A 20,667-nucleotide genomic window follows, 5' to 3' on the forward strand; every position below is an offset into this window, starting at 1 on the left:
AAGTGTCTTTGACCTGAACGCAGAGCTCCTACCTGCTTGGTTTAGACAGTTAAGTGCATGAAATAGAGACGTGGCTTAAAGATGCTTTGGCCACAGTGAAGCAGCATTTAGTGATGGAGTTTGTAACTTCCTCATTTTGATTTGTGCTTTCGATGCAGAAAGATGTAAGCAAGAATTATTTGTTTCAAACGGTGGTTTGGCAGGATTTTGCCCAAAATTAAAATACAACACTTTAAGAAACACAAAGAAATACACATCTTATAATGCATCAAACAATTCTATGAAGGCTTCCTACTTGACTTCTGCTGAATTATATCTTTGTTGATGTTGATGAAATGCTATTGTGTTGGATGACCATTGATGGGAAGTATGGCCTAGATATTAAGTGACCACAGATATGCTTTAAAGCTGCAAACCACAACTTACACTTATTCAAACAATGTGGAAATATGTAGTAACATGTAATGACCATGTAGGAAAGTCTTTGATTGCGTTCTTGGGATCAAAGGGCCGATAAGGCAAGAAGTAACAGAAGAAATCAGGCCCAAAAACTCTTAATATCCATGTCTTCAAACATCAATATAAAAGTGTACTTAGTATAAAAAGATAAAGAGCAATGCTACAAATACTTCACTGTCAGCTTGTCTTTATTGTCATCATAATGCCATTGACATGGTCACTATGCAACTGAATGAAAAAGTCCTCATAACATAAGAATAGTTATTCAAAACACTATGACCATCAGAGTGTGGATTAATTTTTAGTTTTGGACAATTTTATAAAAAAAAGATGGTCATTGGGGCAGCTGTGGTTCAATGGTAGAGTCTGTCGTCTCTCAACCGGAAGGTCGGGGGTGTGATCCCCAGGTCCTGCAGCCATGTATACAAAGTGTCCTTGGAAAAGACACTTAACCCCAAATTGCTCCCGCTGTTTCGTTGGCCAGGTATGAATATGTATGAATGGGATTAGTTATTTCTGATGGACACTTCACTTAGCAACCTCTGCCACCAGTGTGTGAATGTGTGGGTGTGACCTGCGGTGTAAAATTGCTTTGAGTAGTCTAAGATTAGAAAAGCACTGTACAAGCTCATGTCCATTTACCATTTACCATTGTGATAAACTCAGACATCAGGTGTGAGGCTGTGTATACTACATGCAGGTGAACTTTAGAGATCTGGTTTTTGGCGCCACCTACAGTCAAGAGCAAACAGGACAAGTGTAAGAGGAAAACAACTTCATTACCCTTTCCAGAAAGTTGCAGCCTCCACCGTGAAGCACCGTCTGCATTCACATACCTTCCTTCAGATCAACTGATAAGATGGGTTTATTTTCATCTGTCATATCATTGTTGTTTAAGCTGCTCTAAACGTACCACTTGACATCACTTACATGCTTACATAGCACACGGTAGCACGTGAGGCTTTAATGATAAAATTATTTTAGTTTCATGTATATTTCGTGTTTTTTTTGTTGATGTCTTTGTTCTTCATGTTTTTATTACAATTCCTCACAGGACAATAAAGGTTTCATTCATTCATCCATTCTTTTTAATAAAGAAACACGTTGTAGATCAAGTTCAGATGAGGTGACATGAGTGCGTTTCTTTCTAAAGCAGATACTTCACGAGTGACACAAACTTTGTATCATGACATCATACAGCTGCACAACACATGGGAAACGACATCTCCGGAAAAGGGGGAGAAAAAGCTATGAAGTTAAGGACTCTATGTTACAGATGTTCATCCAGGCATGTATACATCAGACGTCACAGTGAGTGTGGCTGACAAATAACACCCACATCACAGTCATCAGCCCCGGTGCCCTGACAGATGACACCGTCCGACCAGTCAGGGTGTAACAAATAGTATTTTCTGTGAAAAGGCCAGCAGCAGTTCACAGGGGAAGTTGCAAACCACATTGTTTCCTGTGGCTGAGGCAACGCTGCAGCTGTTTGACAGGCGGTTCAGCGCAGAGGAGCATCAGCTTAGTAAAAAGAAAAAAAAAAAAAAAGAGAGAGAGAGGGAGAGAACAGAAAAGCCAGGGGTGGAGCAGCGATTTTAAAAGTGAGGGGGTTTTAAGGGTAGGGCAACCTTCGACCCCCCCTAATTATTATTATATGTTAAGAAATAAATAATTTTTGAATCTATACACAGACTTCAAACAGGTCCAGCTGTCATGGTACTGGATTTTTTTCTTAAATGTCGGTTGGACTCTCTTGGTTTTTACATTTATTGGAAAATACAAAATATCTATTAAGTTTGACCTTCGGCCCCCAATTTAAACTTTACAATATTCGAATTTAAAATGAATGTATTTTATGCAAATGCATTAACATCAAGTTTCAAAATGTAAATTGCAGCACAGCACACTTCACTCCAACATCCTTTTCAACACTTTTCAAATACCATAGTTGTTGAATTCTGCAATGATTTAAAACTTTTTAATAATTTAGCACAACGTCCATCTAAACCATGTCCATGACTCATACCCAGTATCAATGGGTGATATTTTTCAATACAGCAGCTTTCACATTATATGTCTCAAATCTATTTTAAATCAGTCAACTCAAAACCAGTGTCAGAAAAAGAAAAGTTTTTTTTTCAATGAGCTTTTTATTGATTACTGAAAATAATTAGGATCATAAACCATATGTGTCATTCAGCCTCAGCCAAGTGCTGTGAATACAGTCAGTGTTCTTAATACTCTAATACCAGTGTGTCCACCTGGTACAAGCCGCTCACATTCTCCTCCCTTGACACACCGCAGAGACAGACAGTGTTGGTATCCTTGTTCATGAGAAGCTCGATGTCGCTCCACATCGCCATTTCACGGAGCTAGATACATGAAAAGAAATGTCAATCTCAGTGTTTGTAAGTGAGATTGACAAGTGTCTAGGAAGGTGGTAGGAAGTCAACTCAGCAGATGACGATTTTCCAAGAGGTGACTATTTATTTACAGTGATTAAACCAACACGTGTTAACTCAACAAAACAACAAAAGTTCATTGTAAATAAGGCAGCTTAATTCATAATTAAATCAGACTAACAAACAAGTTTAAGGCAACATGTCCTCACCTCTCCTAGAACAAATGCCTCCTGGCTTTATAGACGGCCCAATTAACAAAATGGCCACTGCTGGGTGCAGCACAACTCAAATAGTGGGTTTAAACTTTTCTCTTAAAGCAAAGAAATCTAAATAAACCATTAAATTAACCTTAGATCATTTGCTCAACTAAATGAACTTTAAATCATTAAATTACATCCTACCAGTAACTTAAACTGCTTTTCTAATATATTTAAGTGAACAGTTAATCAATTACTTTTGTATCTTCATTTAAGCACAGAATACTTCAGCTGGTCTGACATCCTCCACAGAAGCCAAGCATAAGTTGAAATCGTCTGTTAAAAGTGATTTATCATGGGATTTCTCTGTAGGTTTCATTAGAGGATTGTAAAAACAAACTATTGTTAACAATACAGTCTGGTAAAATAAAATCAAAAATCACACTGACTCACACACCATCAAAATGTTTCATGGAAAGGGGATATTTTCTTTTCCATTTTACAATCAACAGAACCGAAAAAGAACACCTTTAAGTTAAACCTTAATCTGTACGTCTGTGTACAGTGGTCATGCTGGGGTGGCATAGTTTGAAGGAACCTTCTCCCTTTTTTCACCTGTGGGCACCTAATGGGCTGCTGTTTATATGTTCATGTATGAATATTCACTTTGAAAAATCTTGATTAAGCTTTGTGGTTAAGCAGATGAATTCATCTGAACTTTAGTAAATGTATCCCTGCAGGTTCAATTGGATGTAATTTAATATTTTTACAAACTGAAGTAGCAATAGTTTGTTGTTTTGTTCTTCTTGTCAGCCAATCAAGTTTGACTTAGGCTATTTGTAGACATTCATCAATTCATTCTTGCTCGTAACACAAAGACCAACTGTGTGACTTTATTAGTTCGCCTTCTGAAGCCAATCACTTGCATCCTTTTATCAGACAGCTCCATCTCCAATTGGTCGGAGAAAAAAAGAGTTCTCCTTTTTTCTTTCTTTCAATTTTCCCTTTCCAGTCACTTATTCTGAAGGACAGATTTGTTTCCCCCCTATTGTGAGGTGTCCTTATAAAATCACAGTGGGCCACGGTTGAGACGAGCCTGGAAACAGCTGTGGTGTAGGAGTTTGTGTCTCTTGTTAGTTTAAGACTCATACATTTTGAATTAAAAAACTATCAAAAGGCGCAATGGGCTACACAAATTATATATATATATAATAAGTAAACTCTTTAAAAACGAGGCAGCACATTCAGAATTAGACTTACAGCAGGTTGAATATGTCAAAATACTGTAACGTCCTTTGTTATGACAAGAACACGCCCATGTTGCTCTCTGATTGGTCGTCCTACGCTCTAGTGCCCACATTCTCTATTTCTATTGGTCGACAGGAAACTCTATCAAAGCGGAAGTGTCGCCTCGTAAATCAATGAAAAGTGAGCGAGAGTGAAAGCAACGTCAAGCTGGACAGAAAACACAAACAGGAATACGGAATTAAGGAAAAGTTATCTTCACAATAAAGTGTATAACTAAAGCGCAACTGTTTCACGACACCAAATTATGTTATGGTAGATATAATGTTTTCTTCAAACTAATTTACTTTTTGTTTTTTGTTTTTTGTTTCGTTTTTTGGTGAGTTTATCACAACCCATTGAAGAGTGTGGGATACTGCAAAGACTTGAAGATTTTTGCATCAATTAGAAGACTATGGGTATGAGTGAACTTGTAAAATACTTGTATGTAGCATATATTCAAATCTGCACACTGTAATAAAGTGTTAACATCCATCTAGGCTACATGATACATTATTTCAGCAAAAAATATCCTTTTTGAAAGGTTTACCATTAATGCCTTCATCTAATTGGAAAATTGGCTTTTAATTAACATTTACACCATACTTAATTTGTGTACATTTCATTTGAATTGGGATGTAGACCTACTTATTAAAATGCCTTTCAAATATTGATATTTGGCGTAGGCTATTTAATGCATTTTTTTTTTTTTTTAATCTTTCATATTTTGTTTTTGTCTGATGCTAAACATATTGTTTTTTTTGGGGGGGGGGGGGGGTTATTACATGTTGTTCTAAATTTGTTTGCATTGACTCGTTAATTAAGAAGTTAGCCTACTTCGTCTGGACAGCTCTTCCACGTAAGAGCTTTTATTTTGAAAGCTCCCACCGGAAATCCTTTACTTCAGTCTGTTGACCTTGTCACGGTGCGGAGCAGGACCTCCGACGAGGAGTGAACGAAAAGTGGACGGAGGAGTGAACCGGGTTGCGGTTTTATGTTGTCTTACTCGTTTTTTTGTCTGTTCCTGGATTTGACGGATTTTACAGCTGCAGTTCTTTTGTTCACCTCTTCTGAACCGACACACACACACACACAGACTCAAACATGGAGATAGAGAAGGAAGTAAAGAAGGTAAGATTTCCCTCCTGGTGTTCCCCCCTGTCTCAGACTGACCGGGGAACGCCCTGAAAAGGTGTGTTGAACACGGGGGCAGGTGGCGACACAAGTTCAAGTAGCCTACTATTGACAGACCTATTACTCTACTGTTGTTTTTAAATTCTTGATACGAAAATAAAGTGAAAGTGGCATATAGCCTAATTGTAGAACTGACCTAATTGTAGCCTAGACTAGTGCTGCTATTCCTGTGTAGAGTTCAGCATTCAAACTTTTAAATGGTTCGTTGATATGTTCGGACAGGGAGGGAGGGTCATTGAGACTCACAGGAAATGGTTAAATTGGTTTTAGGTTTTACTGCGTACTACTACTACTCATCTGGTATATCTTCAGTAAAACTTCTAAACAAGGTCGATTATTGGTTGGGATGAAAGTGGTCCCTCTTTAAACCGTAACACCGGACGTGGATTTCAATTTAGAGCGGACTTGAACATTTGTATGGATCTTTATGAAGTTGAGATCTGAGGGTGAATTACAGAAGAGCATCATTGTAGGGCACACGCTGTGTTTAATGGAAGTTTTACATTCATTGCATTCCTTCTGCTCTGCTTTGTTCCACTCATAACCCGTGGACTATTTGCTTTCACACAGTTATTGTAGGCTATGAAAACATTTGCATGCCAGAAGTTAGCGAGGTTGCACATTTATTCCCTGTATGTGAAACATGCAAAAAAAATCTTTTACCTGCTCTCTAAGAAGGTAAAAAAGACTACAAATGTTTCAAGTAGACTTCTATGAGGATAAATAGGTCAGTTGTCATGGATGACGGCTCATGGAGCATCTTCAGATTGCTCAGATTGCCAGAGTGATGGACTTTATCAGCCAACATTTTTCTGACATTAATTCATCTTGAAAGGAAACTTATTTCATATAGTATTTACAGTCAGTACTCCTGCCTTAAAGTGGGTCTGAGCAGCTGGGTGACCCAGACAGACCCGGTCTGACATCTGCTTTTAATCCCTGGAGGAGATAAGTCATCAGCCTCTGCAGGGTTTCTGGCTGCAGCGGCTGCAGGTCGCCTTGATCAGCGAAAGGGTTTCTGTAATTACTGCCCTTTTCAAGGAACACCAACCTGTGTGTTAAGGTCATATTATCCTCAATTACGCTCATGCCATCTCCCGAAATAAAAGAACCAGTTGAAGTAATAAATTGTGACTATGAGCACACTGTGTACGGGCAAATCGTCTGTAATCACCGTAATTCAGTTTCTGTTGGTGATCCAACTCTGAGACTCTTGACTGAGTCATGCTCTTGTCTAAACACCTCACTGGTTGCTGAAATTGCCACAAGCATCATATCTGAGGAAGAGTTTTCAACAGAGCAGAGTGGCGTAATCCTCCTCTTGCTGAAATACATTTGAGATTTCTAAGTGATAAATCATTGAGCTGTCGAAAGTGTCAAATGGAGCGAAAAAAACAAGACAGAAAACTGTCTCCAGATAACAACAAAATACTGCACTAAATGGCTGATTGCCTGCTTGATGAATTGTAAGAGAATGTTTTCAAATTCAGCAAACACATCCAAACCCTTCCTTTTCATAAAGGGACTAGAGATAATCTCAAGGTCTGCAGAGAAACACGAAGGGAGGTCGCACCACAAACAATTAGAGGATGAACGTAATCCGAGAGAAGTCTCTTTCTGTTGAATGTAGACTCACTTATACCATTGTTTAGTTTGAGGGTGTTTACATCTTTGAGCTACTTTCATCATGGCTGCAGTTACTTAGTCCTTCATTTGAAAGCGATGATAGATATGAACTTCAGACAGATGGGTGGGTGGAAGCTGAAACTAGTTCAACATATTAAATGGCTGAATACATTCATCATCTTCAACCCTCTACATTCTTAAAAGAAGGAATCGTTGCACAGCAGAGTGTATTTTAGTTGTATTGATCAACAGTGTTGTGAAACCACTGCTACAGTGTCATGTAGGGAAGTGCTATGAAGCTAAACTGTTGACCTTTTACTTGCCTCTGTTATTCAGGCATGTTGCTGCTCTGCATTAGAACTAAAACATTGAAGATTATATTCAAAACAACTAAAATAATCATTCAGTTTGTTTTCAACTTTTCGAATACCGTTAAAACTTCTACTGATAGCCAGTCGATAAAATAGAGCCCGACCGATTAGTTGACCAGCCGATATTAGCATACTCTGAGACTATCAGTATGGGCTAATTATATCGCAGATATTACAATATTTATTCACCAGTCAAATAGCATTTCATTTTGATTATTGTTGAATTATTACTCTTTCTGGCTGTCACCAGCAGAGGGCGCTTTATGGATTACAACAAGCATTATCACTCTCCAGAGTGTCAAGCAGTGGCGCACGAACATGTGCAGTTACTTTCCAGTTTAGTGACCATCTTGTTTTCATTATAAATCTTTTTCACAAGTGTTCGATAACTGCATTTGAGGGATTAATGCAAAAAATGTTTATATCTGTCTATCTCTACAGATTGAACATCCATCAGATAAAGATATCAGCAGGTTAACGGTAGTGGGTTTTTTCTCTTCCAGATATCGATATCTACCTGTACTAAACCTACTATAAAACGACGTTGCCTTTATGTTGGACAGGCTTGAACATAAGATGGGCCTTTTAATTATTTTCAAACAAAACTTGTGCAAGCCATTGATGGGAAAGACGATAAAATTGTGAATAAACACCAGAAATACAATGTATCTGTGTGCAAAATTAGGATATCAATAAACAAATTAAATATATCGTTCATTTAAAAAGAAAAAAAAAAAACTGCATGCAGACCTGCTTCACGGCCTTTACACATAACGAGCATTATTCTGTCGTTCTTGAACAGATGTTGTAGTTTATGTTTAATTTTCTTGCCGTGCTGCTTTTTCTTTTTACGTTTGATCCACAAACTAGGCGTCAGGGCCTCTTATGAAGGCCTACTTTAATTTATCAAAACATGCAGCAACACCAGGCTAGTTAAAGGATCTGGGTCTTCAATTGGGGAAATCTTTTATTTGAAGCTTTACAGCATTTATTTTGATGTAACAACATGCTGTGGTCTAAGAAGCAGGTGGTCTGCTGACATTGAAAAGGCTCCATAGCCAGTGACTCCTGTCATTACAGCTGCCACTAACTGCTGCAACAAGATGACTCATGAAGATGACTCAGAGGCCTGTACTGGGTCTTCTTTCTTTGTGTCTGAATGACCTCTCTGCAGAGTTTGTCACCAGAATTTATTAGCCTAGTTTGTGTAGTCATAACAGAACGTCACCGATCAACATTAACTTCCAACGAGTCTGTAAAACAGGGTTCAAACTGACACACACTCCAGTGACCTCTGCCAGAAATGTCGCCCTCACTGTGCTCGAGATAAATATTGAATCCTCCACCAGCCGGGAGCACTTCGTTTGGACTGCTTTAAACCCCTTCACTTATTTTTTGAGGTTTTATTTCATGCCGAGTGTCTCAAAGTAAACTCAGTACATTCTCTGAAACGAGCTCATCACAAACTTTACAATGCAGTGCAAATGTGTAGCTCTGTCTGAACTCTGAGGGTGGTTTCAAACTAGGGATCCGGGTGCGGATCCTAGTTAACTTGACCCTAAAGTCTGGGTAATTCGATCAGTGTGAACACAAACGTACCGTACTCGGGTACAAGGCCCGAGTCTGCTTGTATAGAGGTCGTCTTGGGCATGATTTATGTGTACTCGAGTACGGAGATATGAATGCAACCATGCTCAAACAACTCAGAAATAACAAAAAGCCTCAACAGTTAGCGGCATGGAGATAGCCAGTTAGTGGTTGCCACGGTTGCTCCTTCTTCCTGCAACCTTGTGCATACCGCCACCTACTGTATCAGACTGTAGACATAATACGCAAGGGTACTCGAGCACGGAACAATGTTATAATGTCAATGCAGACCAGCGGGGGAGAGGGCGGGGGGGGAGCAATGCTTGGGTATGGTACGAACCAATTGTGCATAATGAGAAAACGCCCTGAGATAAGTGATGGTAGAACTCCATCAAAGACCTTTTAGGTACAGAAGTTTGTTGTTGAATACTTTGTCTGGTTAGAACTCAAGTTTATTGAAAAATGTTTGATTGTGCAGTTTCATACGGGCAAAGTTCTTAAAATGAGTTGAGACAACATGCAAGAATGAAAGTTTGTCTTGTTTGTTTTCCATAGCTAAAGCTAAAAGTGATAGTTTAAGAATCTCAAGTTGCGTCTTTGTCTGGAGCTTCTCTGAGATCCACTGCTGTATTTTCCACTTTAATCATGTTAAAAATCTTTTCTTCTGCTCCTCAACGGCTGCTGTGGGAGGAAAGTCTCACTGGTTTAATGGATGCAGAAATATTGTCATCTTGGCCCCGCTGTACAAAGCAGGAGTTGCTGTCTGCATTCCATGGTAGTGAGAGTCTTTTGGGTCAAAAACATCCTCTGACAAAGGAGCTGCCTGCTGGGATCCCACAGGGCTTTTTAACGTCATTGAACAGTTGCCCATATATGGTCATAAACAGCAGTAATGGCTTAAGGCTGAAAGGGGCATTGTTTGCTGCTGAAGCAAAGGGAAGGATGAAGACGACTGGAAGAGAAGTGCAGCGCAGAGTCACATTCCGAGAAGATGTTAAAAAAAACAAAATAACTGATTTTAAGCAACGAGAATTTAGGAGCAATGTTGCCAGATATTTCAAAGGCAACATCAGAAATCATCTCAACCCTGATAATAGGGGTTAAAGTGACTTTAAAAGATGCTTTTTTTCCGCTAAACTGAGACTGTATTCAAGAAGAGGACGTCCATCTGGTTGCAAAAGTGGAACTAATGCAGAATTGCCTAAACACTTGCATTTTTGTAACGGCCAGCAGGGGGCAATTTAAAGGGTTGCAAAAGAAGTAAGATTGTGTAGACGAAAATGAGTAATTGAACTTCCTTCTCACTCAGTTTATTCCCTCAGTAAACATTTTCCTTTTTAGTTTATGGTCACATGTTAAAATCATCTAGATAGAGGTGTAGCGATGCATATCCATCGTGTCAACAGCGCACAGATTATTTATTAATTCTTAACACCTCTAAGATTATCGAGGAGTCATGATAGTATTAATTTGTTGTCTCCATTACTTGTCTGCCTCTAGGAAACTGATCATTCCCTTTTAGTGCTTAAGCATCTAACACAAACTGTGATATCTTAAGTAATCTCTCTCTCTTCTGTTTTCTGTTTACAGATGACCCTCGGACACGAGTTTGGCGCTGGGGCGGCCTGTCTGAAATGCAAGGACAAGTGTGAAGGCTTCGAGCTGCACTTCTGGAGGTTTGTACAGCTTCTGTCAAGCAGCTTAGAACCATCAGAGGAACAAGTGTGACAGTGCAGGGTCAGCCTCGATTCCACACCTCCTCTGTCTAGACTAGGGACAATTATTTAGCACAAACTGCGGTCAAAGAGCATCCAGAGCTCTGCAGAACATTGACGCTTATCGTATTGCAAAAGTTCACCCGAGCTTCACTCTGCTGAGAGAAATCTTTGGAGCAGCCTCATGAAGCAGGAGGGGCACGCTGAAGCATGCCTGGCAGTCATAAATAAAGTCAGAGTTACTCTACAAATATGAGCAAGTTGTGTTGAGACATGTCAAAGTGCAGGTTTTTGAGTTCAACACTGAGCTTGTTGTATTGATACAGCAGTGTATGTAAGGTTAGAACATTTAAAAAATTTTAAATGCAATGTGCCTTAAGAGAGCACAGTTTTATTCATCGCATTCCAGAAAAGTAGAGACATTGTTCCACACTGAAACAAGCATCTGTGTATTCAATCAATTGTTAGGGTTTCACTTTTATAACACAAGACAATGTAAATATCCAACACATACACACTCAACCAAAGTAAAGCAAGCTTTCTCTCTGGCTCTGTGAAAAATGTCAATAAATCTCTAAAATATCCTGAATGCTTTTCGTTCCTCTGCAGAAAAATCTGCAGAAACTGTAAATGTGGCCTCACAGAGCACAACGTGCAGATGAACTCGGAGGAGAACAAGAAGGTGGGGAAGCTGTTCGAGGACACAAAGTACACCGGCCTCATCGCCAAGCTGAAAAAGGACGGCCTCCCCAGCTACAAAGGCAACATGGTGACCATCACTCTGCCCAGTGCCTCCACTGCTTATGCTGTACCGCCAAGTGCTTTTCCCACCATTCTGCCCCCCTCTGCAGCAGCCGGGTCTGTACAGCCTGCCGGAGCTGCCGGAGCTGCCGGAGCTGTCGGAGCTGCCGGAGCTGCCGGAGCTGCTGCACGTACAGCGGCCAGTGGTGCTCAGGCTCCCGCTCCAAGCCAAACACCAGGTCAGGCTCCAGGTTACGCTCAAGGTCAGGCACCAATTAGGCCAGTACCAGTCGGCGTCACTGCTGTCAGGGCCAACAAAGTGCCGGTTTCTGTGAGTGCCACATCAGCCAATGCTGTCCCAGTCCCCAAAGACGTGCCAATGACATCTGTCACCTACGAATGGGCTCCTCCAGTGGCCAATAAGTATCTGGTAAGAGTTCAAACTCAAGTGATCAAGAGTTTGTTTGTTTTCAATATTGATTTATCAAAAGGCTCCCAATTAAAGCCAATTTAATCCATTTGTTTAACTCAAAATGAAAGTAAATGATTGTTAAGGGAGATGCCTTGCAAACAACTTGTGCCATTTGACTCATCTCCCATTTGGACTTTGTAAGCTTTGTAAGTCTTCTATCTATTTGTTTAGTCTAGTCCTGTTTCTGTAGGACTTGTTTTGCATGTCTATCCAACCACAAGCCTCTACATCTTTTTTTTTTACAACAATTTCCCCCCTACTCTCTTACTGATTGGTCGTTCGCATCTCTGTCCTTCACACAATCTTTCTTTACCCTCTCACAGCAAAACAATTCTTCTTATTTCTCATCTGACTTCCAGGCGGTGCGTTACATCCAGCTGCTGCCAGCAGAGAAACGTCCGGTGGCCGGCACAGAGGGAGCTGCCTATCGCAGACAGCAAATGGCCTGCCAGCTGCCCGAGCACGACCAGGACCCGTCCAAGTGCCACGAGCTGACCCCCGCGGAGGTCAAACTAATGCAGCAGTTTGTCCGCAAGTACAAGGACGAGGCCCTTGGGGTGGCAGACGTCATGCTGCCTGAAGAGATGGCTCTGATTCAGGCACAAGGACAGGGTGGGGCTGGAGGGGCACTTGGGGCTGGAGGGGCAGGGGTTGGTGCAACTGTAGCAGGTGTTAGTGCCGGTGGTGGAGTTGGGGGGGCTGGCTATAGACAGGGTGCTGGGGCTGGAGGGCCTGGTGTGGGGCCTATGGCTGGGGCAGGTGTCGGTGCAGGTTTTGGACCTGGAGCTGGGGGTGCAGGGGCTACAGGGCCTGGTGTGGGACCTATGGCTGGGTCAGGGGTCGGTGCAGGTTTTGGACCTGGAGCTGGTGGTAGCACGGCTGGAGCTGGAGCTGGAGCTGGAGCTGGAGCCGGTTATGGACCTGGAGCTGGAGCTGGCTATGGACCTGGAGCTGGAGCTGGAGCTGGAGCTGGCTACGGACCTGGAGCTGGAGCTGGAGCTGGAGCTGGCTATGGACCTGGAGCTGGAGCTGGAGCTGGAGCTGGAGCTGGCTATGGACCTGGAGCTGGAGCTGGAGCTCACTATGGACCTGGAGCTGGAGCTGGAGCTGGAGCTGGCTATGGACCTGGAGCTGGAGCTGGACCTGGAGCTGGAGCTGGCTATGGACCTGGAGCTGGAGCTGGAGCTGGACCTGGCTATGGACCTGGAGTTGGAGCTGGAGCTGGACCTGGCTATGGACCTGGAGCTGGAGCGGGACCTGGAGCTGGCTATGGACCTGGAGCTGGAGCTGGAGCTGGAGCTGGCTATGGACCTGGAGCTGGCTATGGACCTGGAGCTGGAGCTGGAGCTGGACCTGGCTATGGACCTGGAGCTGGCTATGGAGTTGGAGCTGGTGTTGGACCTGGAGCAGGACCTGGTGCTGGCGGTGCACTTTCAGACCCTGCTACTGGACAATCTTTTGGATTTGGACCAGCAGAAGGAGCTGTGGGTACCACTGCCACAGCTGGAGCAATGGGGGTCCCTGGAACTCAGCAAGCTGGACTACCACAACAGGCCTTTGTAAGTACATTATATTCATTTCTCATTCTACCTGTTTGTCATTCTCCTCCACATTTACACTTTACTGGCATCCAGGCCAGATTAGTGGATCAAAACCCTGTCGACAATACTAGACAAGTATATTTATTGTAATGCACTTGTATGGAAAGTGTACGAATATCTTGTATCATCATCGCTGATTGCACACATTTTCCCCAGCCTTAATGTCATAATTTGCTCAGCCTCTTTCACTGCAGTTTTCATAATAGAGCACTTGTGTGTGGAGTTAGTATCCAAGGATCTGGTCTGAAAAGAGTTATGTCCAGCGAGAAGGAAAATGTGACGTCTTCATTTCTTTTCCACCCTCTCATTCTGGTTGAATGTACTCTATGTACTATATATTTCAAGGACACAACTCATGAAAATGGTTTTGACTGCAAAGTAGTAGCTAGAAAAGTGTCAAGTTGACACAGACACTCCCTAAGTGTGAAGAACAGGCGCGAGCTCCCATAATAGCAGACATCCGGCCCTTCTTTCCACAGAGGGTACTGTAACTATAGTGGGCTCATAATGAGAATGTCAAAACTTTGATACTGCGATACTATTTGATATCATGTGTTTTAAAATGATCTTCAGTCATATTATTCTCCAAAAGCTGCTCCTAAAAAGCATGAGAGCACGGTCTAAATTGTTAAAATACATTTGCTGTACCATAACATGGACAACACATTTGTACAGTTCAGAGTTTTCCTTCTTTTTTTAGTTATTAAAGTTATGAATGACTCAATGTTAAGTGCAGAGTAGGGAAGAGTAGGGTGAGATGAGCCAGTGGGTAAGTTGACGCACCAGCTGTTTCTAGGCAACTATTTCCATTTCCTCGTCATGTGACCATACATTCAGTTGGCACTTAGTCGTTTCTATCTGGCTGTGAAAGGAAGAAGCACAATGAAGAGGGAAAAAAAAAGTCACCACTTCTATCTCCAAAGTACATTTTGTGCATTTCAGGGATAATAGCTGTTAAGTCACAGCAAAGTAATCCAGGTCTAAAGTTTTATAGGACACATGTTTGTGATTTGCTAACATATAAAAAAAACCATTTGAATCATTAAGCTAAAGATTAGCCCTGAAGTGCTAAGCCAGGACGTTGTTTCTAAAATGTTGGCTGTGGTGCAAAGTGATGCTGTGAGGTAAACTGAACCAGTGGTTCCCCTGCAGCCTTCATAGATGGAACGTTGACTTGTTGTTTTCATTATGCAGTGCTCTTAAAGCTCAAACTGCTATGTTTTCTCCACAAGTTCCAAATCTGTAAAAATGTTTTACAAAATGTCAAATCAGGACTGAAACTACTAGAGGGAAATGACTCATTTTCTCTGACCAAACACATTTATTTATTTATTTATTCATTTATGTGACTGGATGATAACTGGAGTTATTTGAAGATGAAATGATACCAAATATTAAACTTCAGTATGATTTTGATAATAATCAAATAAGGTCAAAACCTGTTTTATTCAAGGTAACTCAAATAGAACTCCTGGACTCCCAACATAAGGTTAATTTTTTTAATTTTATATTTTTAACTAACATTGCAAGTAAACTCCATCACACTGTCCTCATTGTACAAAAACATTTACAACCTTCTTCAACCAACAGTCATCCAATATCTCTTCACATTTATCCAGCCCCTGCTTGGGGAGGTCCCCATACATTGAAGTGATTCCTCAGAGTGTAAGGAAATTCAAAGGTTGAATTCAGTGAAAGTAAATGTGAAACCAGACAAGTACCAGTGTTTAAATAGTTGTATGCATTTTTTTCAGTACATTACTTTCAGTAACAAAACAAAAATGAGTGTAGGTCACAGTCAGGACACTGGAGGGCGACATAAGACTACCTTTAACTCGGGCTTCATTGCACACGATGATGAACGTTGGTGTAATTATGTGTCATAAGTCACCAATGTAGTTTATTTAAAGATATCATCATTCCCACATGCAAGCGGCTAACTTTCACTGTATGGAGCCCGCTGATTTCTTCCTGATTTAAGTGTTTCTGTGGCCCGTGTCTAAAGAAGGCTCTTCATATTGAAGCAATGATCAGCAGTAGTTATGCAAGAATCAAGAGGACATAAACCAGCATCTACTTCAGTGTGTGATATCTTAATTGTATTTACACTTAAGTTATTTTTTATTTTGTTGTTCTCGCTCTTTTTGCTTCCTCCCTCCTCATCTTTCCTCTCAGTGTTCATGGCTGCACAAAATCTAGTCTACCCCCCTTCCCTCCTGGCAGAGAGTGTCTTTAACAGCTTTATATTAACGTATCTCTACCTTCACCTGAACTCCAACAGCAGTCATCTCTTCTTAATTAACAGCACCAGGGTCAGGTCACAGTGAGCCTTTCCATCCATTCAAAGCAGTAAAATGTGCCATTCTCCACCATGCAGGGAGTTGTTCAGGACAAGAAGTCCAAGCACATGTTTCCAAGTAAAATAACCTTCAATTCAGTTCACAGGAGATGAACTTGACTTTGAAATGGACTCAAAGAGGAGGAGATTGGTCATTGTGTAAATCTGCTGAAAAGTTCTGGAAGGATGTCATAATTCTTTGTTATGACTGAAGGGGATGAAAGAAAAAATGTTTGGGGACAGGATGCAACTGACTGCTCTCACACAATGTATTCATCTATATAATACATGCACTGTGTCATAAATAAGAGACCTGAATAACAATCAAGGCAAATATGAGAACAAATGAGGGCTGAAACAATCTATGAATGAAATGATTTGACAAAAAATATAATGATTAATCTAAAGGGCCAACAGGGTACCCCATCCACAGTATATAGGTGCGCATGGTTGCAGAAACATACCATGATTTAAAAAAATCAAAACTCTGTGGCACGCTGAAAAAAACTTTTATTTTCAATGTGCCCCAGAGTTTTGATTTGTTAAACATACCATGGTCGCATCTTCTCCAATCTGACAATAGACTTACTCTGAAGACATATTTGATCACCATTTCATCAACAATGGGAGAATTAAAACCTTATTTATGATCAATCAGTAATGGATCCCAGGTTGCAAACTTTTTAATGAAACTAAACAAAATTAAGAGAATCAGCTTGACATTAAATGTAACATATTATGTAAAATACACTTTGCAATGGTTTTCTAAAACTCTTATGTCCCTAGTCTGTCTACAAACCCCCCAATTATGAGTGAAGTCCAATCCTCCATCTTTGGCCTGCTCCACTTTTCAGAAAATGTGTGCTTAAAGGCCGTTTGAAGATTTTTCCTTTGTGACATCACAAAGGGCAGTAACCCCTCCCCCAGGTGGATGACACTCCCACAACTAGGTGTCTGTTCAGCCCTCTTAGTCTGCCTTCTCACTGTAAAAAATCGAGCATGGTGAAAGTAAGCCCTAGGCCAACCAAGCCCTTCCAGAGGGGGCGTGGTCAGACACTCCTCATTTGCATTTAAAGCTACAGAAACAGCCTGTTCTGAGCAGGGCTCAAATAGAGGGGTTTATAGACATGATCAAATACAGGATTTGAGTGTATTTATAAAAATAAACTTCATAGACATGTTTTGGGGAGCTCTGAGACATATTTAAACTCTTTGGAAATGTGTATAATATGTGATCTTTAATGGAAAGTTTAAGAACATTACATCCACGTGTCAAAGTGCTGACAGAGATGGGCCCTTACATCAGATTCACCATCAAACTAACCATCTCTGTCTTTCTTACGTAGTCCTGCCGTCAATGCCAGCAGCCGATGGGTCGGGGCGAGCCAGCTGTGTACGCTGAGCGCGCCGGCTACGACAAGCTGTGGCACCCAGCGTGCTTCGTCTGCTGTACCTGCAACGAGCTTCTAGTGGACATGATCTACTTCTGGAAAAAAGGCAAGCTGTACTGTGGACGCCACTACGGGGACAGCGAGAAGCCGCGCTGTGGAGGCTGTGATGAGGTGAGAGAGGACATGAACATATCAAGCATTTCAGAGTTTTGTGAGCTATTAGTATTTTGTGATATTTTAATTTAGACATAAATATTGTCTGATTTTGGAAGCTGAATGGAAACTAATCATGCATGCATCAATTCCTCTGAGGTTTCCAAGGTTCATTTATTCTTCATTTTTCATTTGTCCCTGAATGCTACACACGAGGGAACCTTGAACCAGGCTGTAGCAATTTTCAATCAACATTTTATTGGGTGTGTGTGTCCACAGCTGATCTTCAGTAATGAGTACACTCAGGCAGAGGGACAGAACTGGCATCTGAAGCACTTCTGCTGCTTTGACTGTGATTGCATCCTGGCTGGAGAGACGTACGTCATGGAGAACGACAAGCCCGTCTGCAAGCCGTGCTACATGAAGAACTACGCTGCGGTGAGACGCACTTTCTCTCTGTTTGTTTCAACACTTGACATTCCAGGGTTCCCCTTTTTGCGAGGCTGTTTTTGCAAACTACAATTTAGGTTTTTTTGGACCTTCATGGCACCCATCTCATTGAAAATCACGACAGAAGCCCAAATATGCAAGTTCTGTTGTGACCTGAGAGTGATATGTGACTATGTTTGGTTCAAATAAAGGTAGATACCTTGAAAACAACAGGGGAGATGTGTTTATCGCTTGAGTGAAACAATCAACTCGAGTGAAGTAGGCAAACACAAAAAGGTATCTGAGGCACTCTGTTACTTTACAAACGTTCAAAAGCCTTTATGAAGCTAAAATTGTGTGGCACAGTGACACATTTCAGCTCATCAGAGCGTTCATCAGGGAGCACAGGTCATGGAAGTATTCATGTTAGTCATACGTTAGAGTCATCCGCCCAAAACATATTTAAACAGTAGTGTACAACAAAAGTACTGAATATGTTGAGAGAAAAAAAAGTACATAGTTTATACAGTATGTGTGTGTGTGTGTGTGTGTGTGTGTGTGTAAATACAAAAAAGGACATTTACTTTGTTGCTGGTTATCTTGATTGAGGGCCCACGCAGCTCCTAAACTTTGCTGTTTTGAGAAGAAATGACCTCATGTAGATCTAGATCCTTTCTGACTTTAAGCCGTGACTTCATGTTGTTGCCTCCCAGTGGTATCGTCTGAGAAGAACAACAGTCATCATTATTTGGAGCAATGCTGTATATGACATGTTCTTCTTGCAAAAAAGGGTCTCACCAGTGGCGCCAAGTAGTTAGCGGGCACCCACCATGTACTGAGACTGAAGTCCTCGAAGCGGGCGGCCCAGGTTCAAATCCGACCTGTGGCTACTCTCTCTCTGTCCCTGATTTCAGACTCTTATCAACTGTCCTAACTCTAAAATGAAGACATAAAAAGCCTAAAAATAAACCTTAAAAAAACCAAGTCACACACACACATTGAAGAGGAACATCATGATAAAAGTCAAAGTTAAGAATAGCTGTAAATGAACACTGGCCACCCAAAGTCAAGAATGTGAAGCACTCTGCATGTGCTTACATGATTTACCCAACATAATCCCCCGCAACGCCACAGGTTTGATGTAACCTGATACTAACCTTCACTTCTGACTGTTTCTCTTCTAACTGTATGAAGAACTACGTGCTCAATTTAAGTACTTACACCGGGATTTAAAATCATTTTCAAGTTGATTTTTCTGTTATGTCTCACTAATTTCTGGGCAAAAATAAGAAGACATTTTTACTTATTAATTCTTTTTAAGGACCAAACATTTTAAGCTTTTTAATCTTATTTTTCAGAAAAACAATTTTCCACAATTAGCAGTACTCAAAAAACGTTTTGTAGAAAACACCACATTCCAGTATTTGTTATATTTTACAGTCCCACTGCGTTTGATATGCTCTTTGTATCTTGTTTGTCCTTTTTTTTTTTCATCTATTTACTTAAGAGAAGTTAATTACAAAAATCAAAATCTGTTCATAAAGCACTATGAAAAGGAAGTAGACAAATACAGAGATGTAAAAAGGTGACTTTGTGACTTGACATCATTGTATCCTGTCACCCCAGAAATGCGCCTCCTGCCAGAAGGAAGTGGAGCCCGAGGCCCAGAGGGTTTCCTACGGCGATCACCACTGGCACGCTGAGCCCGAATGCTTCAAGTGCTCCGGCTGCTCCAAGTGCCTGACGGGCCAGCGCTTCATGGCGGTGAAGGCCTTCCTCTTCTGCTCTGTGGAGTGCAAGAAGAAAATCATAACTTAGAGGGCCAAACATCTTCTCCAACACAACCACTTGTAAAAACCAGAACAGACTGAACTCCAACTAGAACCAGAGCAGGGAAATCAAACACTGGTGCAGATGGATGAGGGCAGATGATATAATAATGTAGTTTTGTTAGCAATACAGAGTGCCTGATATCTCGAATGTAGCGATGTATAATAATAATAATATTGATAATGATAAGTCTATTTGCTATTTACATTTCCGTTTGTCCTCTGCCTTATTATCAGCCGTCTGTCTTCAACAAGTACTTTTTGTTGCTTTTCTTGCACTGTATGTTTTTCTACTGATGAGATTCTTTTTGTATCGGTTGGAGAAAGAGATCCACTATTTAGTGTCTATTAATAATTCTAATGTCTATTAGTAATAATGTCTATTAGTAATTGGGGTCATTTAACCACTTAAGAATCGACACTTTCTTTCATATGTATCGCTTCCATCGTACAGGAGACTACTGATCTTCACTCTCCTCGATGCAGCAACGTGATGAGCAATAATAACCAGGTTTGTTTTAGCTCCAGTGCACTGTGTCAGATCCAACTCAAGTGAAATAATCATACCTTTCCCTCACATCATTATGCGACAGTATTTCTGTGATTTAAGGAATTCAACATGATCACAGTGTTGAGAGGGTTGGAATTAAATTGCCCACAAACTACAATTGCAGTGTTTTCTTTTAGCCTCAAGCAGCAACTTTTGGTTTCAAATACTTCAATGAAGTGAACAGTAGTGTTTTCATTCATAGAGTTTGGAACAAAATAATGTAAGAGACCTTTCAGTATACACTGATTATCAGAGTATGAGGTACAGCTGTAGAAACTATTGCTGTCAGCGGTGTAATGACGAGTGGTATAAAGATACGTGGGTT

The 20,667-nt window shown here is 41.0% G+C and overlaps 1 protein-coding gene across 1 annotated transcript; it reads left to right on the plus strand.

The window, feature by feature from the left end:
• The first annotated feature begins 5,264 nt into the window (after nt 1–5,264).
• On the plus strand, nt 5,265–20,460 carry tes (testis derived transcript (3 LIM domains)). Its single transcript, XM_065956937.1, has 7 exons — nt 5,265–5,476; nt 10,714–10,799; nt 11,448–12,009; nt 12,411–13,610; nt 17,337–17,552; nt 17,814–17,972; nt 19,590–20,460. Exons 1-7 carry the CDS (start codon nt 5,450–5,452, stop codon nt 19,779–19,781), a joined length of 2,442 nt encoding a protein of 813 aa, XP_065813009.1. The 5' UTR covers nt 5,265–5,449; the 3' UTR covers nt 19,782–20,460.
• Nucleotides 20,461–20,667: the final 207 nt, after the last annotated feature.

The sequence above is a fragment of the Labrus bergylta genome, chromosome 7, assembly GCF_963930695.1.
Source record: "Labrus bergylta chromosome 7, fLabBer1.1, whole genome shotgun sequence".
NCBI lineage: Eukaryota > Metazoa > Chordata > Actinopteri > Labriformes > Labridae > Labrus > Labrus bergylta.